The 17,494-nt window shown below is 40.0% G+C and overlaps 1 protein-coding gene across 9 annotated transcripts in view; it reads right to left on the bottom strand.

The window, feature by feature from the left end:
- The window catches only part of SLC35E2B (solute carrier family 35 member E2B), a 62,464-nt gene that overhangs the window by 7,208 nt on the left and 37,762 nt on the right, over positions 1-17,494 (bottom strand). For all 9 annotated transcript variants that reach the window (XM_075906201.2, XM_075906199.2, XM_075906200.2 and 6 more), the window contains 7 exons: positions 14,206-14,730; positions 13,369-13,504; positions 11,569-11,696; positions 8,368-8,488; positions 5,096-5,149; positions 3,074-3,146; positions 597-742 (listed from right to left, as the gene is read on the bottom strand). In XM_075906201.2, the coding sequence (XP_075762316.2) occupies positions 597-742; positions 3,074-3,146; positions 5,096-5,149; positions 8,368-8,488; positions 11,569-11,696; positions 13,369-13,504; positions 14,206-14,530 (983 nt within the window). In that variant the 5' untranslated portion in view covers positions 14,531-14,730. The remainder of the gene's footprint in view (positions 1-596; positions 743-3,073; positions 3,147-5,095; positions 5,150-8,367; positions 8,489-11,568; positions 11,697-13,368; positions 13,505-14,205; positions 14,731-17,494) is intronic.

Below are 17,494 nucleotides of genomic sequence, written 5' to 3'. Positions count from 1 at the left end.
TCTTTTGATGCTTTATCTTGCAGAAGGTCAGATTCTATTTTTCTTACTTAGGTTAATAAACAAGAGTCTATAGAATTATTTAAATATTAGCAATAACATATGTGTAATATCCCTAAACAGAGAGTTATTGGGAATAAATTGAAGAAGTGGTATTTTTTAAAGCATACAATAGACTGTCACTAATTCTCCCTCAGCTAATCCACCAACCTTCTCATTCACACCAGAAAACTGGCAGCGAATATTTTAAATTTAAGAATCACATATCTAAAACTCCATTCCACAATTTGTAAATGTGATTCCTTATTAATGTGAAGGGAAGCTAATAACTGTGCATACCTGTCCCATAAGCATAATGCTAAGAGGTTAAATGCTGTTCTCCTTATACACAAGAGCAGTAGTCCTTTTGTACTACTCTTACAAGGATTTGACCTTATGCTTGCTTTTCGGATTTGGAAAAATATCCTAATTTATTTGGAGTACATATATAATTTACTATATTTATTCCACCATATAGCAGCATTTTCAATCAGTTCCTAATATGAGATGGTGTAAGGACAGAAAGAACAATACTTTTGACACAACATTTATACTTTTACCTGAAAGTTACAGGTGAGATCTTTCCCATCAAGGCATATGCTGTAACACTCTGCAAATGGAACAAGACTCCATCTATTAGGAGCAATACAATGATATCTTGATTGTAACTGAAACGCTTTCCACTTTTCCCAATCACTGGCACATCCTAAAGACAAATAATGGAACAGGATTTTAAGAGTCTCATTTTGTCCTGTTTTCTTTTACATGCAAAAGTAGGCTAGGCACATTAATTTCGTCTGTTGGCTTTAATGAAGCACTCATTTATACTGGAAATAAAGACAGGAATATTTAATCTAATTTTCAGAAGTTGGAGCTGGAATGATTATACCCTTCGGGTTTTACCTTTTCTGCAGGAGCTAGCTAGAAGAGCCTAATTCTTATCTATGTAAACTTTTCATTATTTGTCACTTTTCCTGTGTGATATTAACAGTTGCAACAAAAAGCTTCTCTATTAACCCTCAACCAATCCTGACAGATATCCTCACCCAAAGTGATGACAACAGATTTAATTTTGAATAGGTGATGTAATTCGAGTGTAATGATGACTTGGCCCATTCACAATAAGAGTTCCTAATCCACCCTAAACAGAGCACACAGATCCCAAGTCAAGTATCCAAACTCATCCCCTCTCAGTATCTATCCTAAATTCATGTTGAAGTATTGACTAGCTATTGTAATAACACGAATGAAGAGTTTTAGCACCAAAATCTCAGGTGACTCAGCAGAAGAGCTCTCTATTCCTGTAAAGAGCCTAGAGCCTACCAATCTGTTGTAGTCACCCAGCACAGAAATTTACAGTAATCTTAATTAGAGTCATAGGTTCTCTCATTGTCACTATCTTCCACTTTTTGCATATGCTCTGTTTTTATTAAGATTAAAAACGAAGGTTCTTCACCACCATAACCTTTACAAAATAATTTGTATTTTCCCCTTCCCCAAACACCAATTAAATGGAAATCATGCAAGCAGATTTTAAAGAGCACAAAGAAACATACATCTTCTGCATTAAAGTGCCCAAGCACTTCATGGAGATATTTTAAAAGATATCTTTAATCTAGCTAGCACTGTACAATAATTGCTTTTGTGACAGATACTGTAACTGCCTACAGTATCTTTGATGGAACTATCATATTCAGTTTATACATCATTGGGGTCAGGGATTGTACATATGTTTATTATCTCTAGTATGTGGGAGGATTATAACAGCTCTGACAGGAACCAAAACCAGTAGGGTTTGATTAAGAGGAGTCATTTAAGATTTAAACACCTCCAGGATTCACACATATAATGGTTCAAACTAGATTCTCCAAAAGCCAATAAAGAAAAGGTTTTGGCATTAAAAGATTGCAGTTAAAATGGCTTAAGGCCTTCTTTCTGAGCCAGGAAATGTGATCTTTTGCTGGGGGGGGGGGGGGAGGGTAATCTCATGTGGAAAGATTGGAAGGGCTTTGTCTTATTAGAGCCCCATAATACTGATATGTGCCCTCCAATAAGCTTTCAGCATGTGTTCTGGAACTTCCATTGTATTGCATGTTCTTTCGCTCATGCTTTTGCTTTAAGAATAAATATGCTTGATTAGAAGGGGTTGTGAGGTCATTTGTAACTGCTGGCAATACCTTAAGGGAGGGAGCAAAGCACAGGTGCTCACATGTAGGCAGACTGGTTGGCTGGCCCCTTACAATGCAAGGCAAGGAGCTGTGCAGCCTTAAAACACCAGTCAATAGACAAAGAAACACAGATCTCTATCCCAAGAGAGGTGATTACTGGAGAGTCAGTCACACACCTTAAGTAAGTGCCTTCAAGGGACCATGGAGAGGAATATGAGTGCAATTACTCTGAAACTATTTATCTACTCTGTTGTCATACATACGGTAACAGACCATGTCTATTTATCATAATTTTTGCTTTTCTATCATCATCTTTGCCACTGCATATTGCACTTTCATTTACTGTTAAAATTAAGTCAACTTTTTTCTGCTGCATTTGGTTAATGCAATTTAATGGCTAGAACACAGACATGGGAGTTAGGAACCCCACAGTTCTACCAGTCTCGAACAGACTGTATTCACTGAGCCTCAGTTTCTTCTTTTATAATTAAGGTTACAAGTGTCATATGAATACGAAGTGCTATTATCCAAAAAGCCTACAAACATTAGGATTTTTTTTTTTAAATCTTCAAATGCCTGCCCTTTGGGTATTACTTCATCCACTTTGCCCCTTTGGAAGGATTTATTCAGACTAAATTACTTGCTCCCTAAAATCTTGAAACAAACTATAGCTTTCTGGTTTATTTGTCATGGCTTAATGAAACGTCTTAAAACATATTTTCTGTACCTCTTGCTTCAACACTACAAGTAAACAGGGATGATATGCATGCCCACATGATTTTAAGGAATGGGAAAGGTAAACTGAAAGTTAGCCATTTGCACAAATCAAACAGCAAAATTAATCTTTGTTAGCAAATGAAAATTCTTACCATGAAAAATATCCAAGCTGGAATGAGCATAATAACCGCAGCAGCACTTGTATAGAACTGAAGCTCTGGAGCACTATAAATGGGAATCAAATAATATAAAACTAAATGTTTTTAAAAGCTTTTCCTCACTGTAACAGAAAGAAAACTCTGTCACATTTAAAAGAGAAATCTCTCCACTGGCACCTTCTAAAAATTAGCTACAAGCCTTGAGGAAGACAAATTCAAAGTTTCTTATGTCTACACTGCCACCCTAGTTCCAACTAGGGTGGCTAATGTAGGTATTCAAACTTGCAAATGAAGCCCGGGATTTAAATATCCCAGGCTTTATTTGCATGTTCCCGGGCACCGCCATTTTTAAATGCCTCGTAGTTCAAACTCCCTGCCCGCGGCTACACGTGGCACGGACTAGGTAGTTCGAATTAAAGCTCCTAATTCGAACTACCGTTACTCCTCATTGCAAGTTCGAATGCCTACATTAGCCACCCTAGTTCGAACGAGGGTGGAAGTGTAGACATATCCTTACAGAGCTAACAAAGTTCGCTTTCCACCTTGGCAAGCTGACACAGACTCAGTTTTAAAACAATTAAGTTTATGGAATTGCTTCTGAACAACACACTGTCGGGTTCATTTAACAGTTTATATTGGTTTTAAATGTATTGTAATCACAGATAGGCAGAATTTGCTGAAATTGCTGATAACTACAGAATGCACGAATCAGTAAAAATGTAAAATGGATATTAAGGGCCTGCTTCTGCAAACCTAATGATCTCAGCAGGATGCGGATGGAGAGCATGTAAGGTTTGGAGCCTGAGGGAGTTAATTTTTGTGTTTGGGACTGTCACGGGCTGTGGGGGAGTCCCCAGGCCCTGCACCCCCATCCACAGCCAGACATGACTCTCAGCTAGCAGGTAGAACAGAAGATTTATCCGTTGACAGGGACACAGTATAGCACAGGATCATTGTTAATACAGGAACCAGGAGCGGTCAGTATTATTCCTCTCAGGGAGAAGGGGCTCTGGGTCCTTCTCCCCCCCACTCCCTTCCTGCTCTAAGCCCCATTCTCTCATCCTAAACCGGGCAGAGAGAGTGTCCTTCCCCTAGGCCCTAGTCCCCAGCTTGCAGTCAGTCCTGCCTACACTTTGTTTCCCCTTCCTGGGTAGAAGTTATCTTCTATGGTCTGGCCCTCAGGTGTGAGAGGCCGAATACACTTCTTCAGTGAATTATACCCCCCCTCCTTCTCCAGGCAGTATTGCAGTGCCCAGGGAAGCCGAGGCATGCACACCCACACAGAGTCACCACAGAACAGCACAAGACAATAGGAATCACAAACTGCACAACAAAACAAAGCGAACAGAGTGAATACAAAACGGAGTGGACACTGTGACTACAAGAGTTAATATGATCCCCACTACCTCACAGGGACTAGCTGAGTGTCATTGTAAGGGAATTTTTGGTTCCATTTTCCCCAGTAAATGCTTTTGGATATTTTGAATACGAATGTCCTCCTCCCTCTCCTGATACACAATCTTTTAAAGTATATAGAATATAAACCCATAATCAGCAAATTAGATAGAGAAGACAGAAAGTCTTGTCTTGGTCCCATGTGACTATAAACAAGTAGTTCCCTGATGTTACCTGGGACCTTTCTCTATACAGGCAGTCCCCGGGTTACGTACAAGATAAGGACTGTAGGTTTGTTCTTAAGTTGAATTTGTATGCAAGTCAGAACTGGTACTTATTGTAGGGGAAACTCTAGCCAAACATTTCTCCAGAGCTCAGTTTTATTCTCCCACACCTCACTTCCCTCACTCCTTTATTCTCAAGCTTAGGTGTCTGCTGAGAAAAGCTGCTCCGCGTCTCCCTGGTCTGCTGAGGGAGGCGCTAGCTTCGCGTCTCCGTGGTCTGCTGGGGGGAAGCAGCTAGTGCGGGGTTGCCTCACCCCGTTTGTAAGTAGGGATCTGATGTAAGTCGGATCCATGTAACCCGGGGACTGCCTGTATTTGAAATATTGCAGATACTTACGAAAACCTATATTTGTCTCCACTGAGCAGCTTTTTGGAAAAAACGTTCTGCAAACTGGGGAAATAAAAATCAAAACATTTATCTGTAGACTCTACTTAAAGGGAGCAGAGAAAACAATGATCTTAGCAATATTCATAACACAGAAAGTGAGTTTTTTGATAAAACACTAGCTGACAATCACATACTACTTCAGGTTTACAAGTTGTGTGTGTTTAAACAAAATATTTTACAGATCAGAACAATGTAACTTCTTTTGCTATAACACAATTACTGTTTTGAACAAAATCTTCCAGGATTTATGAAGCTACCACAATACAACAATGGGAGAATATCAAAATAAGATATGGTCTAACAAGTGTACTACTTTTTTTTTTAACCAGCTAAGTCTGAGATTAATTTATTACTGTTTATGGAATATGCACAAATCACCAATCTTCTCCTCACCTTCCATATAAATAATGACATACTGCAAGTGAAAATGCTAATTTACATTTACATTGCCTCATTAATTTTTAACATTCAGAAGTAGTGTAAGGTTCCTTTGCAGTTAGCATTTTAAATATAAATGGTGTAGAATTTAAATTTTTAAGTGCTTTATAGACAATTGAACAACAATATTCTTTGTTTCCCCTTACTGTTCAGCTGTGCTCTAGGACAACGTTTCTGAAAGTGCTCCACAAAAGCACTTTGAGAAACACATTAACTGGCTGCCCCGGTTTGTTTATTTACTGGTGCCGTGGCCACAGAGCCTTGCGGCTTTCATTGGCTCCGTTTCGTCCCAGCCAAGGGGAGCCGCGGGAAGCAGCGTGGACTGGGCCACCGCTTCCCGCTGCTCCACTTGGCTGCACAGAGCTAAATGGAACCAATGGGAGCCGCGAGGCTCTGTGGCTGCAGCGCCAGCAAATAAACAAACTGTGGCAGCCAGTTAACGTGTTTCTCAAAGTGCTTTCCCGGAGCACTTTCAGAAACACTGCTCTAGGAAACAGTGAAAAAAATTAATACAAGGCAAGCATATACAGCCAGCGATAGTACAGTCCATTGATATGGGGATGTAGAACAAATGAGTGCATAGTTATTCAATATTCAGACTAATTTACAACATTACAATTAAGCAAAAACAGAAGCACCATACCTGATTTGCAGGTACATAATGTAAAAATAAAAGGAGGTACACACCCTGCTCATATGTGCACTTGCATCTGCCTTCAGATATGCACAAAAGTGATGTGAAATAGAGGCTAGATTCCTCCCAGTCTTGCACCTTAAGTAGGGTGACCATCCCTGTATTTAATCTGTCTCCCAGGCTTCCCAACTTTTTTTTTTAAAAAGGGGCAAAATGTCTCATATTTGCACACCCTCTGCTGGTCCTTGAGTTTCCTGTTCAGAGCAGCTGCAGCAGCCTTCTATTTGTGGCTACGGTTGCCAGCTGTCCGGTATTGGCCTGGACAGTCCGGTATTTGTGGCCTCTGTCCAGGAAAAAAAACCCAGAAAATAGCAGACATATAAAATGTCCAGTATTTTCTGTTTTTCTTGGATGGAAGGCCGCTTGGGGCATTCTTCCCCTGCCATGTGTGGGGGTGGAGAGAGTGGGGGGATGTAAAGGTGCAGTGAGATTGTTTGTTTTTTTTTCCCCGGTTCAACAACTTTGGTCCCCCGGAAATTTTTTTTCCCCCCTCAACCAATTTTTTTCCCCCGCCATGTTCGGTATTTTTGGTGAAAGTATCTGGCAACCCTATTTGTGGCTGGTGGTAAAGCATTCACCAGCACTTGGTATGTGGAGTCAGGCAGGGCGCCAAGGGAGAAACAAAGTAATAGTTTCCCTTCCTGTGCACTCTAAAGAAGAGGGTGAAATCTGCTGAAGCCCTGACCACTGGCTTCCTCCAGGACTATAACCCCTTTCTCGAGTGCCTTGTCCCATTTCCTCCCTCCCCCCTCTGGGTCTGGATCCCCAACCACTGGCAGCTCACCGCCCCTCCATTACAAGGCTGAAGCCCTGAATGCCGCATGGTGTCCCGTATTGGCATAGGAAATACGGTCACTCTAACATTAAGTATTTATTTATTTATACTTGTGCTAAATAAATACAAATGAATATATGTGGAGAGTCACACCTACAATCATCTTGTGTTACTATTTTGTTTTACACAGGGATTTTTGGACCCCAATTAGATCTAAAAGGCAAAATTTCTAAAGGAAATGATGTGGCTGGACATGAATACCTAATCCAACTACATTCCAACACTGGCAGTACCAATGTCCCCTGTAAACAATTCTGGGTCAAATATTTGATATTTCATAAACAAAAATTCCCAGCAGTCTGATTATTTTTAATTGTTCACCATTCAATGGAGACACACAACTGATGAGTTTTGTAGATAATCCTGATAGTCTTTAACATAAATAGGAATCAGAAAGCTCTCAGCATTTTAGTTTATACTTTTTACCTTGCAATCAGATATGAAACGTCTTCTTTACAGAGAGAACACTATTCTGGTAAGTGAATCTAAAAAGCCTCATGGCTTTCTAATTACTTTGAGTTTAACTATAGTCATTAATGATTTATCATGCTTGAAGTTTTCATGTGTTATCCAACTCTGTACTCATTGTTAACCTTGCCTATTGAAATATTATCCCAGTAACCTAACTTAGAGTGCTTCAAAAATCTTGTTAGCAACATTAAAAAACATATATGCTTAATCTTAAATTTAGAGTTGTTAGCAATCTTCCATAATATATTAGTTGCAACATACTTGAACAGTAGCGGGTTTATTCATGTGGCAATTCTTCCATAAGATGTTCACATATTTTATTAAACATAAGCAACTTTGTGTAGTCACCATTTGATTTCACCAGCAATAAGAATCTGCAGTTTGTTGGCTTTATCCCACTCTTCGCCTGATAGTTAAAAGAAAAAGCTACCACAGACTACAATCCAGGATACCACTAGCCACAAATGACAAAATGAATGCATAGTGGTAATCTGTGGTCAACAGGCTTTGTCAGGAGTCATGAACAAAGGTAATACAAGTGTATGTGACTTTGTAGCATAGGAGTTGTTCTTTTCTTTATCCATTATGTTCTGACAGGTATGGAATTCTCAACTCTAAAACCAGTTTATTTTCTATAAAGAAATAATTCTCAGACTATCAAGAATTAAAATATGGTATGGGAAACACCAGCTAAACTGTACAACCTGTGATAAGAAATTGTTTGGTTACAAATCAAGCAACAATTCTTTCTCTACTCCACATGCAACTTTCATCAGGCCTCACCAGTCCATGATGTTAGTAGACAAAGCTGCTGAAAAACCCAGAATGTTGAAACTGATTTCAGTGGCTGTACATAGAGCTAATCCTCCCATGACAGGAATGAGAGAGAGATTCACCAGCAATCCTGTAAGTGGGGGAAAAAAATTAAAAACTGTGAGAATAGATTCTTCTCTTTACAAGTGGTTTAAATTTAAAAAAAACAATTTAACTTTTTAAGTCAAAATTTAAAAAATCATTTTGGGTCAACATAAAAACTTTGTTTTGCAATTTCAACAAAAGAAAAAAATTGACAAATATTTGTTTCAGATTGAACAAAATGTTCTGTTTTACATAAAACTTTGCTTCTATTTTGAGTGCTTAATATTTTTGTGTTTAAAATTTACAATGAAAAGCTGCTTAAAAATAAAAAAAATCAAAATGCTTTATTTCAAAAATGTCAAAATGAATCACTATATGCATTATTTTTGTAGCCATGTCGATCCCAGGATATTAGCGAGACAAGGAGTGTATGGTAAAAGCTTTTATTCAACCAACTTCCATTTGTAAAAGAGGCAAGCTTACAATAGCTTTTCTTCATCAGGCCTATTTTTTCCAGAATATATCCTGGTTATTATATATTTTGTATGAAGATATTTTGTGAGGTATCAGTGAAAAAGTCTGTTGAACATTACTATCCTCTTGAAATATACATGTCATAATTGCATAGGAAGTTTGAGATCCTGATATATGTTTGTTACTGAAATACACAGAGTATGGGAAATGCTCACAGACCAGCTCCTTAGAAATAACAGAAGAACTGTGAACACAAATCCTACATGTCATGCCTCTCATACCCAAAAGCAAGAAATTGCCATTCACATGAAGGAATGATGCAGGCAATGGGGCTACCTAATCCCATGGCACAGTTAAGAATTTACTAGCATGTGGAAGAGAGTATAAAATAAGGGACAGTGACAGCAGGCCACCTCTCCTCCCCAATCTATATTGAAGACAACAAAATCATTTAAAAGACAGTAACTTCTGAACAGGGGGAATTGTCTTACCTGGAAGAGCTTTCCAGTTAGCACAGATTGATGCAGGCTTTTGCGGTCAGAGAAATTGTCAAATTTGACTTAAAAACTAATTCCTAAAATTTATCAAGTTATATATTAATATAAATTCATCTGTTATTTATTATGCAATTTTATCTTTTATTTCATTTTGTAATCAATTCTGATCGTCTATGATCATGCTACTTATAATTATTTAATGTACTTAACTTACTTTATCTAAGCCAATGTTTTTGACAGAAGTTCGGGTAATCTACTCAAGGTATACAGGCTGTTGCATGTTCATGCCCTTTGTTGGAATGACAAACTTAAGTTTATTTTGACCAAAGGGTTCTTGAGCAGAGTGAAATGGAAATTTGGGGTGCATGTCTGGGATAGGAATATGTTGGCATCACCCTGTCTGTAATTCAAGAGTGGTTATGCATAGCACTCAAGTATATATCTGATCGTGACCTGCATGCTAGAAGGCTGGGGTGAGTGGGCAGAGTGACACCTTACACAACAAAGCGGGGCATAATGTTCTCCAGACTGGAGAGATAAAGGAGCACAATGATCCAGATTGTACATAGGGCATATCAAATTAGGGATATAAAATCCTGTTTAATTTAACCAGTTAAACTTCATGTTTAACTAGTTATCTGCAATTAAACAGAGGTGGGGGTTGGTCCAGTTGGCTGGGCTGGAGTGGTCCCTCCATCCACTGTGGCTGGGCTGGAGCAGCCCACTGCCTGCTGTGGCTAAGGGCTGCCTTGGCTAGGCTGGAGTGCCCCTGCCCTGGTGCACCACAGATGGGGGCTGCTCTAAATCCCACCAGTTAACCATAATCATTAGGGGTGAGGCTTTGTGATTAGCCAATTAACCTTTCACGTCCCTGTATCAAATTACCTCACCCATCCTGTCTTTCTAAAATGAATTGTTCCAACTCTGAGAATATTTTTTTTCCTGAAGACAATCAATTCAGCCGACCAGAAAGGAATTCATGAAGTGTTTCTGTATCACTAAATCTGCATTTTCATTGAAAATATTCCATGGAATGGACAACGGTAAGGTACTTCCACAACTACATGTGTCAGATAATACGAATTTAAGAAAACGTAATGAACTCCATCTTAACTTGTTTACCAACAATTCCTCTAATTTCATGAGGATATTTTAATTTCAATCAAAGGAGATTTCAGACTAGCTGGTGACCTGCAAGTAAAGATATTTTAGGGGTATTGAGTTACCAGTACATCTGCCCTGCAGAGTTAAATTAAAATTGCCCGTCTCCAACTTTGGTTTTCTTGTCAACATCACCAAATAGCAAAACAAATTGATATTTGCCCCCTTGCTCTGTGACCAGAGTTCCCTGTAAGCTGAGCGCTTGGGCTGCCACTCAGGAGAGATTCAAATGCTATCCAGCTGATTAGCAGAGTGCACATCACATCCACAAACAGCAGCATGTGTTTCTACTGGGGTGCACATCTGCACATGCCTCAGTGCACAGAACAAAGATGGGTAGGAATGGTGTCCCTAGCCTCTGTTTGTCTGGAAATACATGACTGGCGATGGATCACATGATGATTACCTGTTGTGTTTACTCCCTCTAAGGCATCTGGAATTGGCCACTGTCAACAGACAGGATACTGGGATAGACAGACCCTTGTTCTGATCCAGTTCTTATGTAACAAAATTTATTCCACACGTGGATGGAAAAAATTAGCGGGAACATTGCCTGTTATTGTACTAATCCTCCTTCCTCTAGCTTCCTTTAGCCATCTCCCCCTCAGACTTCAGGTCAGGAAGAGTGCACACAGCTGAGTAGGACAAAGTCTCTCAAAGGGAATTCAATTGCAATTCAGTGGTGATTATGAAAAAGGACTTAAGAGGCCAGGTTTACTTTTTTTAGCCTAAGGTGGGTATAGTGAAGACACTCAAGATTTTTAAAATGCTTGTCAGATCAGCAACTATCCACAAGGGAGGAACATATACATACACTTCATTTTTTTTAAATGCATCTAAAAACAGTATTTTTTTTTATCAGAAAGACAAATTTCCAACCAACACTGAACTTATACAAATTAAATCACTACACAGCTCACATGGAATCTCTTTATCAATAGTCAAACAGCTCACACTAAATTACAAAATCATTACATTCCAACAAACTGCTTACCTGTGTATTCTCCTAAAATCATCCGGGACATAATGACAGTAAAAATAGGTGCAGAGCTTTTAACTGTTTCTGCAAATGAAACAGCCACATTTTTCAAGCTTACTAGACCCAAAACCACTGTTGCAAACCTGAAAGAGACATATACAAAGTAAAACAGAGATAATAAAAAATGCTTAAAAAGCAAATGTTAGTTTTAGATGTTTAGAACAGGCAGTCCCCGGGTTACGTACAAGATAGGGACTGTAGGTTTGTTCTTAAGTTGAATCTGTATGTAAGTCGGAACTGGCATCCAGATTCAGCCGCTGCTGAAACTGATCAGTTTCAACAGCGGCTGAATCTGGACGCCAGTTCTGACTTACATACAGATTCAACTTAAGAACCCCAGGCATCCCCAAGTCAGCTGCTGCTGAAACTGATCAGCGGCTGATTCCAGGAAGCCCTGGGCAGGGGCTTCCTGTAGTCAGCCACAGGTCAGTTTCAGCAGCGGCTGACTTGGGGACTCCTGGGGCAGAGCAGCTGGGGTGCTGCCGGGTTGGTCCAGTAGCGCCAAGGAGCAGTGCTGCGGGACCAACCGGCAGCGCCCCACCTGCTCTACCACAGGCCCAAGGCTTTGCTCCACGTCTCCCTGGTCTGCTGGGGGCGGGTGGGGCCACTAGCTGCGCCCCCCCCCCCAGCAGACCAAGGACACGGGGAGCAAAGCGGCAGCGGAGTCCCGCGCCTCTGAGGTGCGGGACTCTGCCGCCGCTGCTGCTTTGTTCCCGGTGCCTCTGGTCTGCTGGGGACCGTCTCCAGCAGACCAGGGACACCGGGAGCAAAGCGGCAGCGGTGGCGGAGTCCCGCGCCTCTGAGGCTTTGCTCTGGCAAAGCTTCAGAGGCGCGGGACTCCGCCGCCGCTACGGCTTTGCTCCCGGTGTCCCTGGTCTGCTGGAGACGGTCCCCAGCAGACCAGGGGCACCCGCAGCATCTTTTCTCGCCCCGGAGGTCGAGGTGGCGGGACCGCTGCGCTCTGGGCAGTCCCGCTGCCTGCGAGCTCCGGGGCGAGAAAGCCCCGTTCGTAAGTGCGGATCCGGTCAGATCCGCGTAACTCGGGGACTGCCTGTAAATCTAATTTAGTTACTGTGCCCCAATTTTTAAATGTACACGTTGCTGGTATAGTACCTAAATTATGATGCTACATTTAGATTTAGATTTCATCAGAATGAAAGGTAGCTTCCCTTCAGTTTCTTTTTAAATGATAAAACACAAACAGTGCCAAAGGACTCTGTTCAATAGCTGCTCCCAGTTTAATAAAAACTAGTTTAGACTTGCAGTGATGATGACTCCAAACAATGTTTTAATAATCTCTCCCTAGGCATAATATAAAGTCTCAGTCTATCCAAAGTTATAGTGAATACTTTCTTTTAAAGGTGTAAGTTTAAAGCAACATACAACTTTATAAATATTTTAATCACTTCTGATACAAATTATTGTGAAAGGATAATAGGAGAATGCAGCAATACCAAAATAATCAGAACTGATGAATGAGAACAAAATATCAGTCTTAAAGAAAAGACAGACATCACATCACCACAAGAAAACATTAAGAAGAGAGGATTAAAATCAGTGGCGTGCAAAGAAATTTTCAAATGCTTGTCAGAAGAAAAGAGATGTTTAAAAGGATCAGCTGAAAGATGAACGGATCATTGTGAGATTTTTGAAAATATGAATGTTTTGTATGAACAATGCTCTCTGCCCTTGCTATGAAGGAAGAAGAGATGCAAATCTCTTGCAAGGCCCTCTTAGAAATATTCAATCATTTACCTCATCAATCCAACAAATAGCATTGTCATGATGAAATTGGGTGGATAAGAGATACGTGATTTGTGCTGGTATAAACAGCATGGAACAAACATTTTTATACAGCCAATGAAAGTAGTTGTAAGCATCTGAACAGCACCTAAGGAGAGATGAGAAACCAAGAGAGGTCAGAAGATTAATATGGCATTAAGCACCAAACTATCCTAGAAACCAAATTAGATTAAATTAATTTGAGACATCCTTGGTAGGCATCAACAAATATGGATGCTTATATCTTAAGGTTTATAAAATTCTAGTAAAAGCTCTTTCCCTCTGTAATTACAAGCAGGAGAAGAGACAAAAATGGAGGGGAGGGACTAACTGTGTACAAATAAAGATTAGTTATCATGCCCCTTTATTCATTAGAAACCACAACTATTGTTCATGGCCATAATGAAGACCAAACCTTTGCAATTTAGTGAGAGCACTGATATATGTAGGTTTCTGGAGATGATAAATGTACAAACAATGTATTTAAAATTAGACCAAAAATTTAAAAAATGAAGAACAATTTTTCACTGAATAGACTACAAAGTTTAATTATATAGCACTCCTCTTTAAAGCACTTTACAAACATTACCTTACACATAATCTTCACAGAATCCTAATGAAATAGTTAAGATAGTCCATGTTAAGGCTAAAATTACAACTCAGACATTCTTAGATCCCACTCATGCTTAGACCACTTGACCATGTTGCTCTTACTACAAACAAACCATTCGTCAATTTAAGTCCGTCACACAGAATCTGACACTCAAATATGTTATTGGAACTGAAGCTTATCATGAAAATTATAATTACCTAGCATGCTGGGCTCTCCTTCCAGCAGTGAAAGAATATATTTGTTAAGAAAAAGAGTACAAAAGCTGAAAAAAAACCACAATGTGAGGTAGATGAGAGCATGGGAATTCCAGATGCCCAAGTCCGACTCAATGACTGTAGTCTCAGTGATAGTTATTTTCAATACATTTTCTTCTGATGCACTATCACTCCTGGCAATGACAAATTTCTCACTCCGGTTAGCAAAGAGGGGGCCCAAGTGAAATAATGACTTGCCCTTTGACTTTTCTTCAAAGACAGGAGGATCAAAGTCCTCCGGAGTCCAAGTGTTTGTTACCGAGGTCATGTTGATATCAGGAGACTACTGTTTGGTCTTAATATATTGTCTGTATTGACTTAGTACAGAACCTTACAGTGAAGAGACAAAAATAACGTTGTGTAATGAATCTTTCAGCTCCAATGGTCAATGAAAGTTTACTGGGTCCTTCAGACATCTTGTTTAGGAAAAAACTTTGGATGCTTCCTTCCAGTGATCAATTTCATTTTCTGAAGATTTAAAAATAAGAGTTCATAGCTCAGTGCAATTTCATTTTCTAAATATTTCACATTACAGTACAGAAATGTTATGTTTCATCTGCAGCTTATGAAGAAAAAGAAATGGATATGTTGCACTTTTTAAAAATTAATTTTTCCCTGTTAATATGATTAGCATATCAAGTCGTAGAAAAATAACTTGTCTAAACATCGTTTTTGAAGTGCTCAAGATAGAACTGGCAAAATGAAACCCACAAGTTCTGTTTTGTTTTAAAGGTTCCCTCCCCATCATAACGTATTAGGTGAATACCTTTTCACTTTCAATTACAAACTCCATTCTTATTTAACTTGCTGCTCTATGTTCTGCTTATTCATAGATTCCAAGGCCAGAAAGAACCATTCTGATTATCTATCTGACCACCAGTATAAACACATGCCCCTAAAATAATTCCTAGTGCAACTCTTTTAGAAACGCATCCAGTGTAACCACCAATTGGTAGAAAATTCTTTGTAAAAGGGTCAATCACTACAAGTCAGTTATTGGCAACAGTTCTATTCTCTTATGAGTTACACAAAGTTTGGTGAATCACAGAAGAATTTAGTGAGCAAAAAACAACACACCCTATTCTATACTATCTATTCTTCAACTACATCACATAATCACTGTAAAGCAGTTAAGCTGCCTGCACAAATAGAGTCCAAAGTTTGCAGCAAGGTCCAAAGTTTGCAATAAGGGCTAAATTGTTCTATAGTAACTTTTTAAAATCAACATAAAAAGCCACCAACAGATTTACTATTTTAGTTTGTAGTCTCTATTTTGGGACTGGAAGAGAGGGATGACAGGAAAATAGCTCAGGCAGAAGAGAAATGAATTATGGGTGAAGCCTTTCATGGAAACGTTACTTGTTCCAAATAAGTAATTCTTACATGAATGAGCAAGTTGGCCAGGAATATCTTTAGACTAGAGTATCAGTCTGTGATGTAGTGTCAGTACGTTGCTGGTTGCTATGCTTGGGCTGTGGATGATCCCTACTGACCTCTGTCTGTAAGCACGGCCCCGTGGGTGGGGGGGGCCTTGAGGGCCCCCATGACAGTGACCAAACCATCTTACCGGTTAAGGGAAGGGACAGAACAAAGGAAGTGAGTGTTGGGGGAAGGGTCAGTCTTTGGCTGGAACCATGAAGGAGACAGACTTGGGAGGGGGCTGGGAGTCTAGGGGCCCAGACACCCCATCTCAAGGGGTCTGAGGCATCCTGACCCTCACTCCTGTAGCCACATCACGTCTATGCAGTGCTGTATCCAGGAGAAGCAATAAACCCTCTATATTCTACTGGCTGGCGGAGCCTATTCTTGCTGCTATGTGGCTGCAGGATCGGGGGGGGGGGGGGGGACCCTGACACGCCGTCACACAGTCCACAAGGGTTCTTACAACAAAATTTTTGATGGTCTCAGAATGTGGCCACCAACTCTTGCTGGTAGCCACTCTGACTAATACTTAATTAACTTTAGGAAAAACAATTTAATTTATTCATGTGGAGAGATTTTTTTCAGACAATAATAAAAATAATGTAGAGCTGTATTTTGGTGCTCCTGTCCTCTGCTGTCCCCCAACGCTCTCCAAGGCCGTTCTTTCCCCTGCCCCCATCCTCCATTGTCTTGAGCTCCTTTCCACGGCATTGCACCCAATGTTCATATTGATCGTGACCATGATGCAAGCTAAGGCCCTATCGTCCTGGGCCAAAGCTTAGAATTGGAGCCAATAGCTGAAGGTTCTCAAGCCTAAGGACCTCTGGTTGAACCAAGGGGAGGGGCTAAAGCCCACCCTAGAGTCCTGCAGCTGAAGACAGGTTGGGGAAGCTGATGCCTCTGAGTGCAGGAAGGTGCCGCTGCTTTGCCCTCTTTGCCATCTCTGCCCAGGAGACTCACATGGCAACCCAAAAAAACCCGGGTGGCCACATTTGAGAAATGCTGCTCTAAGACACTCAATTGACTGAAGAGTTAAAAATTCCACCATTTGGTAGCAGGTTAACTATGGACATCTTGACAACAATATGCTACAATGAGGTCGTTATACAACAGTGCACCTAAACAATGGTGGCACAGCAACACTACATGGCAAGTACAAAACCCAAAGGAGTTAGCAAGAGCTAATAGACCTGCATTTGTTTTATGGGAAAATGTTTATTCAGTAAATTGGCCAAGATACATGTTTGCTTTCTTCACTTCTTTTCTAAAACAGAATTGACATGAGCATTACAATAAAACCTTTGATAAATGAGACTGAAAAGTTCATAAAAAGTTTCACCATTTCTGTAGTCCAACTGAACTTCAACTATTTTATGTTGAAAGTTTCTACTTCAAAGATATTACTTTTATTCTGTAGCAAAACAACTTTTATTCTGTAGCAAAACAAACCTCCTCCAACACACCCGTCTCTTTCTATCAGCAGCAGAACACTCATTGCTATTCACCTATGAGCTAAATATAGTTAGTATTCTTTTTAAAAGGTCAAATAGCTTAACAGTACTGCAGTACAAGTTTTGGGCAAACTCCTTTCTTCTCTAAGTCTGACTCTATGAAGCATTGAGTTTTACTTAATTATAAACTCTATGGTAATACTGAAAGCCCCCATAACCTTTGGTTCATCTAGGTTAGCCTGGATTAACCTATATACACCATCAAACATTTATGAAGAATAAAACCATGGGATCTCATGATGTGAACATGACTAATTTTTGCAGCTGTTAGAGACTCGGAAGTGTAAACTGGAAAAAAC

This window comes from Pelodiscus sinensis, chromosome 24 (assembly GCF_052426305.1).
Source record: "Pelodiscus sinensis isolate ZL-2025 chromosome 24, ASM5242630v1, whole genome shotgun sequence".
Taxonomy (NCBI): Eukaryota; Metazoa; Chordata; order Testudines; family Trionychidae; genus Pelodiscus; species Pelodiscus sinensis.
This window is presented reverse-complemented; position numbering and strand designations above follow the sequence as displayed.